Here is a 17,862-nt window from a genome sequence, read left to right on the forward strand (position 1 = left end):
CAGATGCCATAAACATCTCACTAAAGAGAAAGAGTACAAATATGCAAATATGCTCCTTTTAAATTAAATCTCCCAGAGAATGTAATTAGTTGCCAATATTTATTTTCACATTTTATCATGGATTTACATTTGTGGAGGCTTTTTAAGACCTGGAGAAAAACATAGTGAAGTATTATTTTACTAGCTTCTGAAGGGTTTTGAAGAATGCTTCCAATAAGCTTTTCCATGTCTTGAATTAATGCAATTCCTTTGCTAGTTGTCCTCCTTCCCCTCCTGCTTCTTAAACATCTCCAACTTCTGCCGGCCTTCAGATATTTTACAGTTCATGCTCCTTTCCATGATCAGCAGGCCCTCATTCGTGGTTGTAATCACACTTCAAACACGATGAGACTGGATGAATGTTGCTTCTCGCTTTTCTCAAAATTTCTTCTTAAAAGATGAATAGAGGATTTTTAAATAATAATAATAATAATGTTTTCCTGGGCTTAAATAAAATTTTTGAAATAAGTATTACCCCATCCAGTAGAGAGTAATATCCTCCCTTCCTGTTGATAAAGAAGCAATACACATTGTCTAAGTTGAGATGAAGAATGTATTCAGGAGTAAAACAGAGAGAAAGCTGCCTGAAATCACTTTTGCATTCTTTCATTCAACAAATTTGCTTTCTATTTACTTAGCTACTTGCCAAGTCTGATGCCAGGTCCTGGAGACATCTGGGAAACAAAAACAGACTTGGGCTCTGCTTTTATGGAGCTCACAGTTTAGTAGAGAAGAACGATTTTAATTTTCTAAAGTCCATCCCAGTAAACAGAAACTTTAAGTCTGAGCGGTGCAGTAAGGGAAAGGGGCACAGGGCCAGGGAAACCCACACCGGGGAGGCTTTAACTGGGCCGGGGGCATCGGGGAAGGTTCCCCTGAGGAAAGAATGCCTGGGCTGAGGTCTGGACAGAAAGCAGGCTCAGGTGATTCATCAGGCACTGTAACGGTTTCGAGTAACCCAGTTCAGGAAAGGATGCCAGAGTTGGCAGATGGCACTGTGATGGCAGACACACTCACAGGGTCATCCCTCCTGGTGTCCTGTGAGACCCAGGGAGACAGCACGGTGGGCAGGGGTGGCAAGGGGAGCAGAGGTCCCTCTGTCCCCATCTCCACCATCCACAATCAGAAGGCAGTGGGTGAGACCTGGTATGGTGACGCAACCATCACAGCAATCCAACTGGCTTCCAAGGTCCTCAGCAGTTTTTTCTCCAAACACGTCACTCACCAAGTGAGAGCCATGACCCCTGCCAACGACTATTTATTAAGATGACAGGGGGGCAGGCACCCAGCGTGGGGTTTAGCTCAGAGACATTCTTTGTCCCTCAGGAGCAGAAATGGTTGAGACTCAGAGCCCCGAGTGAGTGGCACAGAACCACATAAGTTGAGGTAGTAAAACATATCGCTTTGCCTTCTGTTTATTTGAAGACTGATTTTATGCTGAGATTCAGCACTCAGAACTCTTGGGCCCCAAGAGATGAGACTCAAAAGGAAACTTCAAGGAAAAAGAGAAAATACTGTTCCAGAAGAAAAAAGAAATTAGGCCCAGATTGTTGGATTGCAGGCTTGCTAAGAATTTTATTTTTTTGGTCAGGAATGGTTAGGAACAATGCAAGGATTCCCTATGCATTCTTTTTAAATCACCATGGAACATTTACAGAAATTGATGATTTACTGGAATGTTACTGCAATGAGGAAAAATCTGTAGGAAATGTAACAGTCTTTCTAGAAAGATTCACAAGAATGAACTGAATAATTATGATAATTAATAAAAGTAGCTCAGTAAAGTGACTGGATACAAAGGCAATATTCAAAAATGAGTAGCTGAGAATAACAAATCAAAATATGTAATTTGAAGAAAGTTCCCATGCCAGTATTGGCAAAATAATAGTAAAATATCTATGAGCAAATCTCACAAGAAATGTGTTGCAAATATACACAGGAAAAGCTATGAAGTTTTACAAGTATATTAAAGATTAAACAAGTGAATGGTCATACCATATTCCCTAATAGGATAATTCAACATTATTAAAACTGTAATTTATCCAAAAATAATTTACAAATTAATGTAAGCCAACCAAAATCCTAGCAGCATTTTTTAGCTTTTTGAAAAAAAAAACTTGGTTCTGGAATCATTGTCAAGATGATCTGGAATGGAAAATATGCAAAAAGTAGTTTAAAATATTTTAAGAAAAATCTCTGGCCAAATATTTAAATATACCAAAGCTATAATAATTAAAACAGCATGGGAACACCCAAATAAATCAATGTAGGAAAATCTGGACATAAACTCTTAAAGTGAAATGACAATATTTGATAAAAGAAGCAACTCATCACTGAAGGAAAGAGCGGATGAACCTGTCACCTGACTTTGACATATGACAAAATTGAGAGAAATTTGCACATAACAAAGGATTAATTTGCATCAAGAATCAAAAGACATCCACTCAGGAAAACAGTCAAGGTACACAATACAACTACTCGACATATGAAAACTGTTACCAATCTCACTAACAATCAGGAACATGCAAATTCACATAAGATACATTTTTTTCCCCTATAAAACAAATAAAGACTGCAGATTAAAATTTATAACAGTAAATCTTAATTCTAGTTGAGTAATTTTAATACCCTGGGGAGACTTTAAAGACTATCAGTGCTCAGACCCCATTCCAAACCAATTCAATCCAAACTTCCATGAATGGTACCTGGGCATCAGGTCTTTGTTTTGTTAAGAGCTGGGCTGATTTCATTGTGTGTCTGAGGTTGTAAACCTTTGATGTTATTACTGATAGAGTGTAAATGGACGTTTACCTTCTGAAGGGATTTATCAAAAAATTTTTATGTGGTTGATTACTTTTCATTATATTTCCCTCTAAAATAAAATTTAAAAATGCAGTACTTCTCCAACTTCACTGTGCACATATTCTTTTTTAAAAAACACATCTTTACTGAGGTATAATTGATATGCAAAAATACTACATATATTTGATGCACACAATTTAATGAGGAAGAACACATTCATATACCTGTGAAACCAGCACCACAGTCAAGACAATTAATATACTCAGCAACTCCCAAAGTTTCTTTATGCCTCCCCATTTTTTGTATGTTAATAGAGCATGGCAACTCGCTCCAGTATTCTTGCTTGGAGAATCCCATGGACAGAGGAGCCTGGCAGGTTAAAGCCCATGGGGTCACAGAGTTAGACACGACTGAAGCGACTCACACATGACACAACACAATGTGAGATCTCCCCCTTACATTTTTTAAGTGCAAACAGCATTGTTAACCACAGGTACAATGTTTTGGAACTTGTTCACCTTGCATAACTGAACTTTTACACCCATTGAACAACAACTCCCCATTAGAACTATCAGCATTTGAAATGTGCATACTCTTTCACGCAAGCAGTTCTATTTCAAACAATTCATCCTATGGAAATACATACAATGTCCAAAGCAAACGAAAAATCTCTAGGGAGGTCTCTTAAGGTTTAACTCTATTCATTCTCTCAAGAACACATACCACTAAGTAGTCCAGCTAGAACATAATTAGAGCATACACACTGCCATCTAGCAATTCTAGCCACAAAATTATTTGTGGCTGCATCGTCAGAACAAAAATTGATTTGGGGAGAAAACCTAAAAGGTTACCAACAAGGGAATTGTTAAATTACTGATATATGTATAATGAAATACTATGGAGCAATTAAAAGTAGTAAGGTAGATATGAAAGATCACCAAGACATAGTATGAAATACTGACACAAAAGGTACAATGTAGAATCATAGTCTGACTTCATTTTATGTATAAAAGTTACATATGTGTATGTATATACACAAACATCTGGAGGGCGTTCACTTTTAATCTTTTGCATGGCTTGAATAGGTACAATGAGCATATATCAATGTGCTATTTTATAATATTCTAAATACAGAGGAGACAAAGGATGGACCAGAAGAGGAACACAAGCCTCCACGAGGCTCTGTGTGTCACGGAAGTATCAGCAGGGCATTGCCAGCCAGACCAACAGCTGGATTAGGATCCACAGCCCCTGCCAGCAGGAAGCTCAAAGGCTAGTGGATGAAAAAGGGACAGAGGATTTCTAGACATATGTGAAATGAAACATCATTTATACCAAATTTGGTACCTCTTACTCCTCAACCCCTACACTTAGAAATTCTTCAGCATTCAAACTTCTGTAACATGTGTTTTTAACCCAAAAAAGTGAAGCAATCCACTGGAGTACATAAATCGGGAACTAGACAAAAACTTCTTTTCTCTATTTAGCTTCTCAAATAACTTTGGGTTGGAGGCATGCTTTGAGGAATAAAAAATATTGTTGTTGCAAACACATCAGTCAGCAAATTCCCTGAACAGATCTCTTACATTTTCAGATCATTACACGAAACTGCCTTAGATATCAATATTCTTTCTAATCAAAAATCATATGAATTGCTAGATGGCAGTGTGTATGCTCTAATTATGTTCTAGCTGGACTACTTAGTGGTATGTGTTCTTGAAAGAATGAATAGAGTTAAACCTTAAGAGACCTCTCTAGAGATTTTTCATATTGTCATTTTTCAGTAGTTAAGTGGATGTGATTGCATAATGTGAACTAGGGGCCATATACATGGTTATGATTCAATGGTGTAGTTACCATACCCATATAGTTATCTTTGCTTTTTCTCCACTCTTTTTTATTTATGATTGCCCGGAGGCAAAGCAAGTTTAAAGCTCAAAAACTGAAAACAAGTTAGTTGTATATGTAGAGCTCAGAGGGTGAGGCCCCTTCACCACTTCCACTGTCTCTTCTGCTATAAAAATAAAAGATGACTAATCCTTTCTTAGTGGGCATTATACAAGTCACACACATCTCAATCTGAATAAGTAAAATTCTTACACTACACTATTTAGGGACTTCTTTGGTGGCTCAGACAGTAATGAATCTGCCTGCAATGCAAGAGACCAAGGTTCGATCCTGAGTAGGGAAGGTATTCTCGCCTAGAGAGCCCCATGGACAGAGGAGTCTGGCAGGCTGCAGTTCATACAGTTGCAAAGAGTTGTATACAACTGAGCGACTAACACTTCCACTTCACACTATTTAAGAAAATGTAAATGCAGACTCTGCTGAGTAAGAATTTCATTAGAAAATAGAATTGAAATATCTTCTGATGACTATCAAGTAACTTTTTTTAAAGTCCTCCCACTCTTTTCACCTTGGAGACTATTTTTAAAATCAACTCATAACAGTGTCAAAACATATGTATTAACTTAAAGCATGTTTCTCAGGAAAGTGGTACTAATTTTCCTTCTCCACTACTGGAGTTTATCTGGATGCATAAGCAGTGACCACTGTTTTCCATTTTTGGAAGGTTCTTTTTAATAATAATAACACTGCACTGTCACATTCTTTTCCATCTCTTTAAGTAAAAACGTAGTGCACTCTGATACTGCCTCCCAAAAATGAACACTGAATTCCTTTGTGCAGAAGTAGTCCATGCGTAACTAGTCACTTACTCAGAGTGAAAAAAAACCAAACAGGAGAAAAAATAGGAGTGTTCAACAGTGAGGCCTTTGGGTCCCCTGGGCTCTGAGCTTCTGGACAGAGGGACAGAGCAACCAGGCAACGAGCAATAACCATAGACCCTGGATGCCTTCCCGGCCCACAGCCACCTTCTGTGTGGCCTGGAGTGAAGTATTTCTCAACTTTTCCACCAATGAAACAGGGATCACACTATCTGCCACTCCATCCCCAAAACCAAGTAATGGGAAAGGAATTTAATTAACTGTAATTGACGCAAAGTACATCAAAATTCCTCTGATGAAAAACCATATAACTCCCAGCTTTCACTTAGGAGAACTCTCTAACCAATGAAGGTCATGTATGTGTGGATGTATGTCTATGTGTGTGTCTTAATCAATTCGTGGAAGATCATGCAGGAACTGAGCCCCACAAATGTAGTCTTTAACAAAGGTTTTCAAGTCTGAAAATGTCTTTGCCAAGAATACTCCTCCAGAGAGGAAATCGAAACATTCCAGGGAAGAAGCCTGGGAAGTCTCTTCAGAAGCCTCCTGGGATTTCTGATGTGACATCCTCTATTAATAGATGTTGCCCTGAAGTAGAGTCCTTGTCACTGCTGAGCTAGGGGAACCACCATGTATCTTCACATCTCATGGCCTGAGGATTCTGAGCTTGTGGATACATAACAGAAGAAGAACCAGCAAGATCCTTGGCTCATGTGAAAGGTGAAACCAACACAAGTTTAATCACATAGAATAAATAAATTAATCACTAGCTGTCACCAACACATCATGGATGGTGGGAGAGGGTTAATATGTGATGCCTCACCATGATCATAAGCTGTCACTCAGCAGTCCACGCCAGCCACTCTCTGCTGAGTGACCAGTGATCAGATGCCATGGTCACCCTTCTAGAACTTGGGAACAAAGTTTGCCCCACCATCATACTCTAGGCTGATACCACATTTCTGAATTTAAAAAGCCCTTCTTTCCCCAGCCTTCATATATCTAGCTCTTCACAGTGTTAACATGTAGGAGTTATCAATTGAAGGGAAAATGACTTTAAAATAAACATTTTTTCTCTTATTGCTTCCAACTTTAATTTTTTGTCTTCCTTTAATTAATCTTTTTAATCCACTAACTGGTTGCATAAAATTACCAAATAAAATGTTACCCCTTTTTTAAAGGTTTTTTTTTTTTAATGTGGACCATTTTAAAAATCCTTATTGAATTTGTTACAATACTGTTTATGTTTTGGTTTTTTGGCCACAAGGCAATGCAGGATCCTAACTCTCTGACAAGGAATCAAACCCACACCTCCTGCATTGGAAGGCGAAATCTTAACCACTGGACGGCTAGGGAAGTCCCCAAATGTTACTTTAAGATTAAAAAAAACAACAACAAAAAAGCAATCTGCTTATAAGGTGGCAAATTAATATTTAAAGGCTGCCATTTAACATAAATATTTTGATTTATAAACACTGTGTTAGTTGTATATACTAATTCAAGCTCTATAGCTTCTGATTAGCTTGTTAAGAGGTCATGTTCAATCATGAATAAAAAGACACAAACAGGCCCATCCGCTCCACATTTTCCTAAGCCTTTCATTCCTCTACCAAAAAGGTAACCCCATTTCTAACGAATAATTGGAGAGTCAATCCTTTATTTCCAACTACCGTATGGACCTTTCTATTTGGATATTTCACTCTCTCCAAACTTAATCTGCACCACCCCAGACCCTCCTGAGAAACTGGCCTGCCTTCTCTCTTGGCCCTTTCCTGGCTGCTTCCAAGAACACTACCCCATTCCAAAGCCCCAGCACTCTCCATCAGGGCCACAGGTCACTGGCTTCTGGTCTTTCCACTGGGATTCATTTTGCAAACCACCAGCTGCTGAACTCAGCTTTTTAAAGCAATGCTTTTACCTGCCTGCTTCCCCAGGGTGGACTTGGATCAAACTCTCAGGTGCAGAAACAGTCATCATGCAGGGAGGAGTTACACCTGGGGAACTGGCCCTGGGGAACACACCCTGGATTCCTCCATTAGGGCAGCAAGTACTCAAGAATAAATCCAGAGGAACAAAGCACTTCCCAGTAGGGCTCCAAATCTGCTTGCTAATGTCATCCCAGATGAGCCTGGGGCTACGGGGGCAGAGGTCTTATCCTCAAATGACATCCCTCCAAAATGTCCACAGGGTAGATAAAGCAGGATTCTAGACCCAGCCTCTGAGATCCCTTCCAGCTGTCTAGAAGTTCACCAACCATTTTCTAGTCTCCTCTATGTTCTCTTGAATTTCCCAACCCTATAGTTTTAAATTCCATATCCAAACCACCTTCAACCCACAAAGAAATGGATTTCAACAGGCTTTCAACTCTGGATCCAGAAATTCATTCTTCAGTTTTAAGGATACTTACACCAAGGCAGAGGTCCCCAAGCTCTGAAATCTAATGCCTCATGATCTGAGGTGGAGCTGATGTACTAATAATAGAAATAGTACACAATAAATTCAATGTGCTTAAATCATCCCAAAACCATCCTCCCATTCCTGGTTCATAGAAAAACTGTCTTCCACGAAACCCTTCCCTGATGCCAAAAAGGCTAGGGACTGCTGCACTAAGGTGTATGAAATGTAGATCTACTTAAATTATGATCTTTTAACATTTTGTATCATGTTACTAAAGAGTACCTGCACTCATGTGTGCTAAGTCACTTCAGTCATATCTGATTCTTTGTGACCCTATGGACTGTAGTCTGCCAGGCTCCCCAGAATCCCCAGATGGGATTCTCGAGAATCCTGGAGTGAGTTGCTGTGCCCTCCTCCAGGGGAACTGCCCAACCCAGGGATCAAACCCTCATCTTTTACATCTCTGGCATTGGCAGGTGGGTTCTTTACTACTCGCACCACCTGGGAAGCCCAAAGAGTACCTACTTATATTAATAATATTAGAATATTTGTGATGAAGAAATCCACATTTCCAAGCCACAACAACAAATCCCCCAACTCGCCTATCTCACAAAGGTGTTCAATACATTTCTGATTTAGAAATGAGTAAAACTTGCTGTATTTTTAGAGTGTTAGTGTGGGGTATCAGTTCAGTTCAGTCGCTCAGTCGTGTCCGACTCTTTGCAACCCCATGAATCACAGCACGCCAGGCCTTCCTGTCCATCACCAACTCCCGGAGTTCACTCAAACTCATGTCCATCGAGTAGGTGATGCCATCCAGCCATCTCATTCTCTGTTGTCCCCTTCTCCTCCTGCCCGCAATCCCTCCCAGCATCAGAGTCTTTTCCAGCGAGTCAACTCGTATAGACCTTAACAACTGTCTCCCCCAACCACTGATACTCATATATAGCAAAATATTTCCGTTGCAAGATTTTGAAGCAACCATGAATGGGGAGAAGATAGTATTCATACAAATGTGGCAAGGAAACAATACGTCTCCAAGGAGAAGGGAGCATGAAAGGGAGGAGAAGGGGGAGCAAGAGAAGGTGGAGAAAGACACCAACGGCAGAGGGAACAGCACTATTCTCAAGGAGCTGAGAGTGAAGGATGGTCTGGCCCCTTAGGAACCTCATTTTGTCACTGTCCCTCCTGAGCAAAAGATGGAGAGACAAGCCTGTGCTCACTTGAAGACATCCTGCAAGATTCAGAAATGAAATTAATCAGCTGTAGTTAATGAGACAGACAAGCTGTTAGAAGATAAGTACAGAAGGTAGCTAAATAAGGAGCTTATTACTTCATTTAGAATTGAAGCCCAGAGTCATCAGTGATGTGGGGGAAAAGACATTGGAAGGTTGGTGAATAAAAATGCAATGTATCCATTAGTTTAAAAATTAAATTTTGTTCTAAAACTCCAGATTAAAAGAATATACACAGATGTAAAATGTGCAAGTTGAAATGGACATGTGTCAAAGCCAAATTATTAAAGACTTAGTCCCTTTATCATGTGCCAAGATCTGAGCTCATAGCTCTGGATAAACACTAAGCTGTATCACTCATTGACTTGTTTGGGTATTAATGAACTCATCAAAACTTTTTCAACAATCACAGACATTGCTGTACTTGGAAAATGGTAAGTGAAGAGTCAGGTCAACATGAACTTTTCTCTGCTGGATGAAGTCTCAGTTCAGTTCAGTTCAGTTCAGTCGCTCAGTCGTGTTCGACTCTCGCGACCCCATGAACCACAGCACGCCAGGCCTCCCTATCCATCACCAACTCCCGGAGTACACTCAAACTCATGTCCACAGAGTCGGTGATGCCATCCAGCCATCTCATTCTCCGTCGTCCCCTTCTCCTCTCGCCCCCAACCTTTCCCAGCATCAGAGTCTTTTCCAGTGAGTCAACTCGTCGCATGAGGTGGCCAAAGTATTGCAATTTCAGCTTTAGCATCAGTCCCTCCAATGAACATCCAGGATTGATCTCCATAATTTTGTAAATTACAGTATCAGGTTTCTTTCGAGATTACCTAGAGACACTCAAATTTTCACTTCCTAGATTTTTCATATCCTTCTGTGTCTCCACAGGAAAACATTTATCTGTGATGAAAATCCTGAAAGCTTTTGTAGATATACTTTTTTCTTTTATTGCCTATGTTAAGAATATTTACCTGTGGGGAACTATAATAATTTCAAGCCATTTACTGTCTGGCCAAAAGTATCACATTTGCACACGAGTTACTGAGGGGTAACTTGTGTGAGTTTGAGTAGCACTTCATCAATACACGCTTTCCTGAGCTGTTCTGGGAGCACAACAGAGGATCTCTTTTTGATCCACCACTATATGCATTTATCCCAAATAGTCTAAAAATGCAAGCTAGCGACTCAATAATGAGACACTCTTAGCAGTATTCATGAGGAGGATACTGTGGAGGACGTGGGGCACCACCGACCCATGGTCTGCCCCCTTATGTCCTTGGGGAGGAAATTCTTTCTGTTCTTAGCAACAGGATCAGTTACACTCATTGGCAAGGGAGTGGTTTTTACCTTATGATGGAAAGAGTCCCTCACTGTATGAACTTACTGTATTTCTTCCTTTTATTGGTTACCAGAATCTTAAAGCAAAAGCCGAAGACCATCTGTGCGGGTCATTAGACTCCCCAGCTTACATTGTTTATAATAATAATGTGCAATAGAAAGAATTATCATTGCTAACAGGGGCTGAGCCCTTCACACTAAAGCACTTAGATGTGTTAGATCTCACCTAATAGTAATAATAATCCTAAAAGGTGAGATCTTTTATCTTGCCATCTGGAACAATTAGGAGACCAAAGCTTACAGAGGATGGCCAGCACCCCCAAGGCTGCTGAGATAGTAGGCGGTGGAAGCCCAACTCAGTTGAAGGCTTGTTGACATTGAAGGTCGTGTCTCTAACTGCTCCATTATTCTGCCTGCTGGTCTGGCTGATGCTTCTGCTGTTTGGACTCTTTATCTCCTTTGACTAATGAAAAAAAGTTAACAGACCCAAATTCTATGCATAAACACCAGGGGCTCTTCCAAATCTTCTTCCAGAGGCCGTGTCCAAGCCCCAGTGCCTGTCTGACTCAAGTGGTGGCGGCAGAGATCTCTGTGGCCAGAGTGTCCTCAGATAACACACTCCCTGTGCGTAGAGGCCATGGGTGGCTCTGTGACTCAGGAAAGGTCAGGAGGGTCTCCAGAGTCTGCACATGACTGCCCTGCCTGCAGGACTGGCCACTGTGCTGATTAGGTGGTTTGTACACAAAGACTCCTGCCAAGGTGGGGGCAGAACTGTGGGACTGAAACGTCAGCCTGTGCTCCACAAGACTGCTTCCAAATTCCCAGCAAATGTGAATCTTCCAGATTCCAGAATAAGAAATTGGAATTCCCAGCAGTGCTCAGGAATTCCTGAAATCATGTTATTTCATATGCGTTGCTAAATTTTATTTACATGCAACTAAATAAGATCCTCTGGAGAAGGAAACGGTAACCCACTCCAGTATTCTTGCCTGGAGAATCCCATGGACGGAGAAGCCTGCGTAGGCTATAGTCCACGGGGTCGCAAAGAGTCGGACACGACTGAGCGACGGAACGGAACGGACGGAAATAGTAAAGATGACTATAATGGTAAACTATTTCTGTAATAAACCACAAGACTTTTTTGTGATAGAAACGCTAAAAATTTCAGAGGTTTTTTTGTAAGGAAAAAAAAACTATACGTATTACAATGACATGTAAAAGTGATCTCCACCTGATATTTGATAACAGTAAACACTAGAAGAGGGAATATCACACAAAATAAATGCTAAATAAAAGCTATTTAAAAAAGTTGAAAGAAAAAAGTAAAATATTTATCATTTATAAGATATTCTTAAAATATAATTTTAAAATACACAAAGCAAAGCATCAATTGTCCTATCCTAAAGTCTTCATTTTTATTTCAGTACAAATATGCCAGATGTTAAAAATTTTTTTCTTTCATTTTGCATTGACATCAGTCAAATTGTTAAGGAGCTTCCAAAAGCAGAGCCAAGGTGTGCATTAGGGTTTGCTTCGTATACCCTCATTTTCTTTTTCAATGATGAAAATGTTTTATCTGCTAGCCCTGATTCCAATTTAACCATTGAGGTTAAATAGTTTGCTAATTATCATTAGCTAATCAGATTGTTCGCTAATTCAGATTTTAGATCAGTTTCTGGTATCATGATGGATTGTTGCACAACCCACATTCACATCTTCCTCACTTTGCATCTCCTCTGTTAAATTACTTGCAAAGAACAAATTGTAATACACAATATATACAATACAGTGAATATTTAAACACTGAAAAAGTGTCCGAGTACATCCAAATGACTTACCATTCAGATTTCCAGCAAGTTCGGCAAGGCTACAAGAATCACAGGTCAAAATTTCACATTTAATGACTTATTTTGCTCCACAAATTTGTTATTTCTTAGAACACCACTAATAGGATTTGTGTAAAGGATATGATGCATATAAATGTACCATTTATTTTTGCAAGAATGACTTGCCATCCTGCACGTACATATTCAGAGCACGGCAATAAGTGAGGCTGACCACCTGGGCTGGGACCACTTTTCTCTCACTGGCTCCTGTCCTGATGCCTGGAAATGTCTATCTTCACCTTTGATTCTGCTGCCAGAATTTCCTTTTTCTAAACTTTACTGAGGGATAACTGGCAAATATAATTGTATATCTCAGCAGTCCCCAACCTTTTTAGCACCAGGGACCAGTTTCATGGAAAACAGTTTTTCCATGGACCAGGAAGGCGATGCTTTTGAATGATTCTCATATGAAGCATGTAACCTGGACTCCTCACATGCAATGTTCACAGTAGGGGTCGCGCTTCTATGAGAATCTAGTGCTGCCACTGACCTGACAGGTGGCATAGCTCAGGTGGTAATGCAAGCGATGGGGAGCTGCCGTAAATACAGATGAAGCTTCACTCACTAGCCTGCTACTCACCTCCTGCTGTGTGCCCAGTTGCTAACAGGCCACGGACTGATACAGGGGACCCTGGTACATTGGGAATCCTCGGTATATCTAATGTGCACAGTGCGTTGCTTTGACAGCCACAAACACTAGAATGATTACTAAGATAATCAGCTTGTCCTGCTCTCCACGACGTCAGTGGATTCCTTTGAACCCGTCATGCCTTCAGGAAGATTATCAAACCTTAACTGTCAACTTTAATTCTAATTTCCCATTTTCCCAATTTCTTGACTAATTATTCTCAGAATTCAGGAAAACATAAGAGAATTTTCTGAGACGTGCTTAGAATTGCAGCTGAGATGATGCCAACAGAGGAAGTGGACATATTTTTCTTTTAGGAAAAACTTTTTTAGCTTACTTATACCTACCAGACTGCTCACCTGGCGGCAGGGAGGAGCTTTTCTGAATTCATGAAAATGTGCATATAGGCTGTTTGAGCTGTCAGCTTGGGATGACCTCAAAGGTACAGAAAAGTACCCTTTAGTAATTTAGAAGTCATGTAAATTTCTTTAAATATGCAAAGACTAGCAAATGCAGGAGGATAAGCTGAGGTAAGTCAGAGTGTTGTTTTCACAAGGACTTCTGGATGGTAACTTTAGACAGGGCCTAGCTATTACCAAGATTCACTGTCCGACATCAGAAATTAACATTGATCTGGGTTTGAGCAAATCATTTTCCTTCAGTTCAGTTCAGTTCAGTTCACTCACTCAGTCGTGTCCGACTCTCCGCGACCCCATGAATCACAGCACGCCAGGCCTCCCTGTCCATCACCAAATCCCGGAGTTCACTCAAACTCATATCCACAGAGTCAGTGATGCCATCCAGCCATCTCACTCTCAGTCGTCCCCTTCTCCTCCCACCCCCAACCTTTCCCAGCATCAGAGTCTTTTCCAGTGAGTCAACTCGTCGCATGAGGTGGCCAAAGTATTGCAGTTTCAGCTTTAGCATCAGCCCTTCCAATGAACATCCAGCATTGATCTCCCTTAGAATGGACTGGTTGGATCTCCTGGTGGTACAAGGGACTCTGAAGAGTCTTCTCCAACACCACAGTTCAAAAGCATCAATTCTTCGGCGATCAGCTTTCTTCACAGTCCAACTCTCACATCCATACATGACCACAGGAAAAACCATAGCCTTGACTAGATGGACCTTTGTTGGCAAAGTAATGTCTCTGCTTTTTAATATACTATCAAGGTTGGTCATAACTTTCCTTCCAAGGAGTAAGCGTCTTTTAATTTCATGGCTGCAATCAGCATCTGCAGTGATTTTGGAGCCCAAAAAAATAAAGTCTGACACTGTTTCCACTGTTTTTCCATCTATTTCCCAGGAAGTGATGGGACCAGATGCCATGATCTTTGTTTTCTGAATGTTGAGCTTCAAGCCAACCTTTTCATTCTCCTCTTTCACTTTCAACAAGAGGCTTTTGAGTTCCTCTTCACTTTCTGCCATAAGGGTAGTGTCATCTGCATATCTGAGATTATTGATATTTCTCCCGGCAATCTTGATTCCAGCTTCTGCTTCTTCCAGCCCAGCGTTCCTCATGATGTACCCTGCATATAAGTTAAATAAGCAAGGTGACAATATACAGCCTTGACGCACTCCTTTTCCTATTTGGAACCAGTCTGTTGTTTCATGTACAGTTCTGACTGTTGCTTCCTGACCTGCATACAGGTTTCTCAAGAGGCAGGTCAGGTGGTCTGGGATTCCCATCTCTTTCAGAATGTTCCACAGTTTATTGTGATCCACACAGTCAAAGGCTTTGGCATAGTCAATGAAGCAGAAATAGATGTTTTTCTGGAACTCTCTTGCTTTCTCCATGATCCAGCGGATGTTGGCAATTTGATCTCTGGTGCCTCTGCCTTTTCTAAAACCTGCTTGAACATCTGGGAGTTCACGGTTCACTTGCCCCATCCTTATTTGAGGACTTAAATACAATATTATATGGGTCATTTATTTATTATTACAAAATGTTTACACATGGCATCTCACTTAAGAGAGTAGCAAAAACAGACCAATACATATTTTAAGTACCTACAATGTATCAGACACCACACCACAACTTTCAAGTGTGTTTTCTCAATCCTTAAAACAATCCTAGAGTGGATATTACTAATTTTACTCCATGGGTCGGGAAGATTAAGGCTGCAAACCATACTTTTCAACAGTCACAGATAGTTAGCGACACAACCTAGAATTCAGTCTAAGTCCAACTTCAAAACCCCTTGCTCTTTCCATCATGCCATACTGCTAGTGACACAACAGTGTAAGTCACAATATCTGATGGCTGCCATGGTCCACTGCCTTCTCCCCACCTAGGGGAGAGGGCTGGTACCAGGCAGCCCAACTGCTCCATGAGGACAAATCTCACTATCCTCAGAGTAATAAGACCTTCCCATGTGCACACTTAAATAATAATAGGGATAGCTACTACCCTTACTTGAAAGAAATATATAATAAACTTGAAAGCAGAAAATATATTATTGGGAAAAAATTTAAAATAAACATTGCAAATACAGTATAAAAGGTTTCTCTCTCACCTTCAAATATTTCACCAGCTTCTGAATTTGCCAATATTCCGATGGCAAATCTGCATTTGTTTCCTGACGATGATCAGGTTGTTCTTCATCTTCCTCACTTTCTGAGGAGCTGTCACTAATAATTTCCTCAATCTTTTCAATACTCTTACTAGGAACAACAACATATAATAAGTATGTTTGTTACTATTTCAGCAACATACTTTGATACATAAGCTATGGATAAGATACCAACACCATCTGAATTGTGGAAGATCTTTGCTACATGTGCCTTTATAGCAGGTGCATTTCAATATTATTGCTATGGTGCAATAATAATAAAAAAAGTAGGACAAAATGAAAAAGGTATTAGGTAAATGACCTAAGACTCCTACTTGTCATAGTGATTAAATAACTTAAATAATGGGTGGCTATTTATGTTTTTTCTATTTCTTTACTTGAAATTGAATACAATTGAAAATTCAGCGCTCCAATTGAACTGGCCACACTGCAATTGCTCAACAGTCATGTATGTCTAGTAGCTACCACACAGGACAGCTCCCTTACCAAAGAGAGTTCACTTTATTCCACCCTGCTCTGAGGCTTTTAACTCAATATCAAGGTCATGGACACATGGAACATATTGAATTCACTCTTCTTTTCTTTCTTTTTCTCTCTATCCCCCCAGGTGTGCGCTCCATAAACATCTTTTTTTTTTTTCCATTTGGAAGCATAGTAGGAGGATGGATAGTTGTCCAGTTTCATTAATTCTAAAGGTTCTACAATTCTCTTAATTTCTCAAAGACTTTTTGGCACAGAGAGCTCCAATTCTTGTACTTTCAAAAGTCAGAACGGTACAACTGTGCTCTCTGAGCCACAGTGCGGTAAAATCCTGAACCGAAGTGCCTGGTCCAACTGAACAAGCCACATGAACTGAGTGTCAGTTTCACGTATTTTCTTGTCCAAAAGATGTCAGGAAACCTGAATTGGTTACAGAGGAAAATCTGATAGATCAGATCAGTATACCTGGAAGGTGTTATACCAAGTGAAATTAGTCAGAAAAACAAATACTATATCACTTCACTTATATGTGGAATCTTAAAAAAAAATCAAAACAAAACCAAGCAAAAAACAACCAAATTCATAGAAATCAGATTTGTGGTTACCAGAGTTGGAGGGAGGAGAAATTGGAGGAAGAAGGTCAAAAGGTACACAGTTATAAGATAAATAAGTACTAAGGATGTAATGGACAACAAGTTGACTACAGTTAACACTGCTGTGGGGTGTATTTGAAAGTTGCTTAGAGAGTAATCTTAAGTTCTCATCACGAGGAAAAAATTACTTATAACTATATAAGAAGATGGAAGTTAACTGAACCTATTGCAATCATTCCACTATATATATATATATATATATATATATATAAGTTATTAAAGGGTACACCATAAGCTTTGACTGTGTAGATCACAACAAACTGTGGAAAATTCTTCAAGAGACTGGAATACCAGACCACCTGACCTGCCTCCTGAGAAATCTGTATGCAGGTCAAGAAGCAACACTTAGAACTGGATATAGAACAAAAGATTGGTTCCAAATTCAGAAAGGAGTACATCAAGGCTGTATACTGTCACTCTGCTTATTTAACTTATATACAGAGTACATCATGCAAAATGCCAGGCCGGATGAAGCACAAGCTGGAATCAAGATTGCCAGGAGAAATATCAATAACCTCAGATATACCAGTCAGATATATCAGACTGGTAACCACAAGTCTGATTTCTATGAATTTGGTTGTTTTTTGCTTTTTTTTTGAGATTCACACATAAGAGATGATACCACCCTTATGGCAGAAAGTGAAGAGGAACTAAAGAGCCTCTTGATGAAAATGAAAGAGGAGAGTGAAAAAGTTGGCTTAAAACTCAGCATTCAGAAAACTAAGATCATGGCATCTGGTCCCGTCACTTCATGGCAAATAGATGGGGAAACAGTGGAAACAGTGAGAGTTATTTTATTGGGCTCCAAAATCACTGCAGATGGTGACTGCAGCCATGAAATTAAAAGACACTAGCTCCCTGGAAGAAAAGCTATGACAAACCTTTTTAACAGTATGTTAAAAAGCTGCTGCTGCTACTAAGTCTCATCAGTCGTGTCCAACTCTGTGCAAAAGGCATTATTTTCTGACAAACGTCTGTCTAGTCAAAGGTATGCTTTTTCCAGTAGTTATGTATGGATGTGAGAGTTGGACCTTAGGGAAGGCTGAGCACCGAAGAATTGATGCTTTTAAACTGCAGTGTTGCAGAAGACTCTTGAGAGTCCCTTGGA

General features: G+C 40.0%; 1 protein-coding gene across 5 annotated transcripts in view; it reads right to left on the minus strand.

The window, feature by feature from the left end:
• The window catches only part of ODAD2 (outer dynein arm docking complex subunit 2), a 174,919-nt gene that overhangs the window by 110,020 nt on the left and 47,037 nt on the right, over positions 1-17,862 (minus strand). For all 5 annotated transcript variants that reach the window (XM_088844043.1, XM_055430171.2, XM_088844042.1 and 2 more), the window contains one exon: positions 15,565-15,712. In XM_088844043.1, coding sequence (XP_088700169.1) covers positions 15,565-15,712 — 148 coding nt within the window. The remainder of the gene's footprint in view (positions 1-15,564; positions 15,713-17,862) is intronic.

Source organism: Moschus berezovskii, chromosome 15, assembly GCF_049115385.1.
Source record: "Moschus berezovskii isolate FMDL1 chromosome 15, NW_MosBer_1.0, whole genome shotgun sequence".
NCBI lineage: Eukaryota > Metazoa > Chordata > Mammalia > Artiodactyla > Moschidae > Moschus > Moschus berezovskii.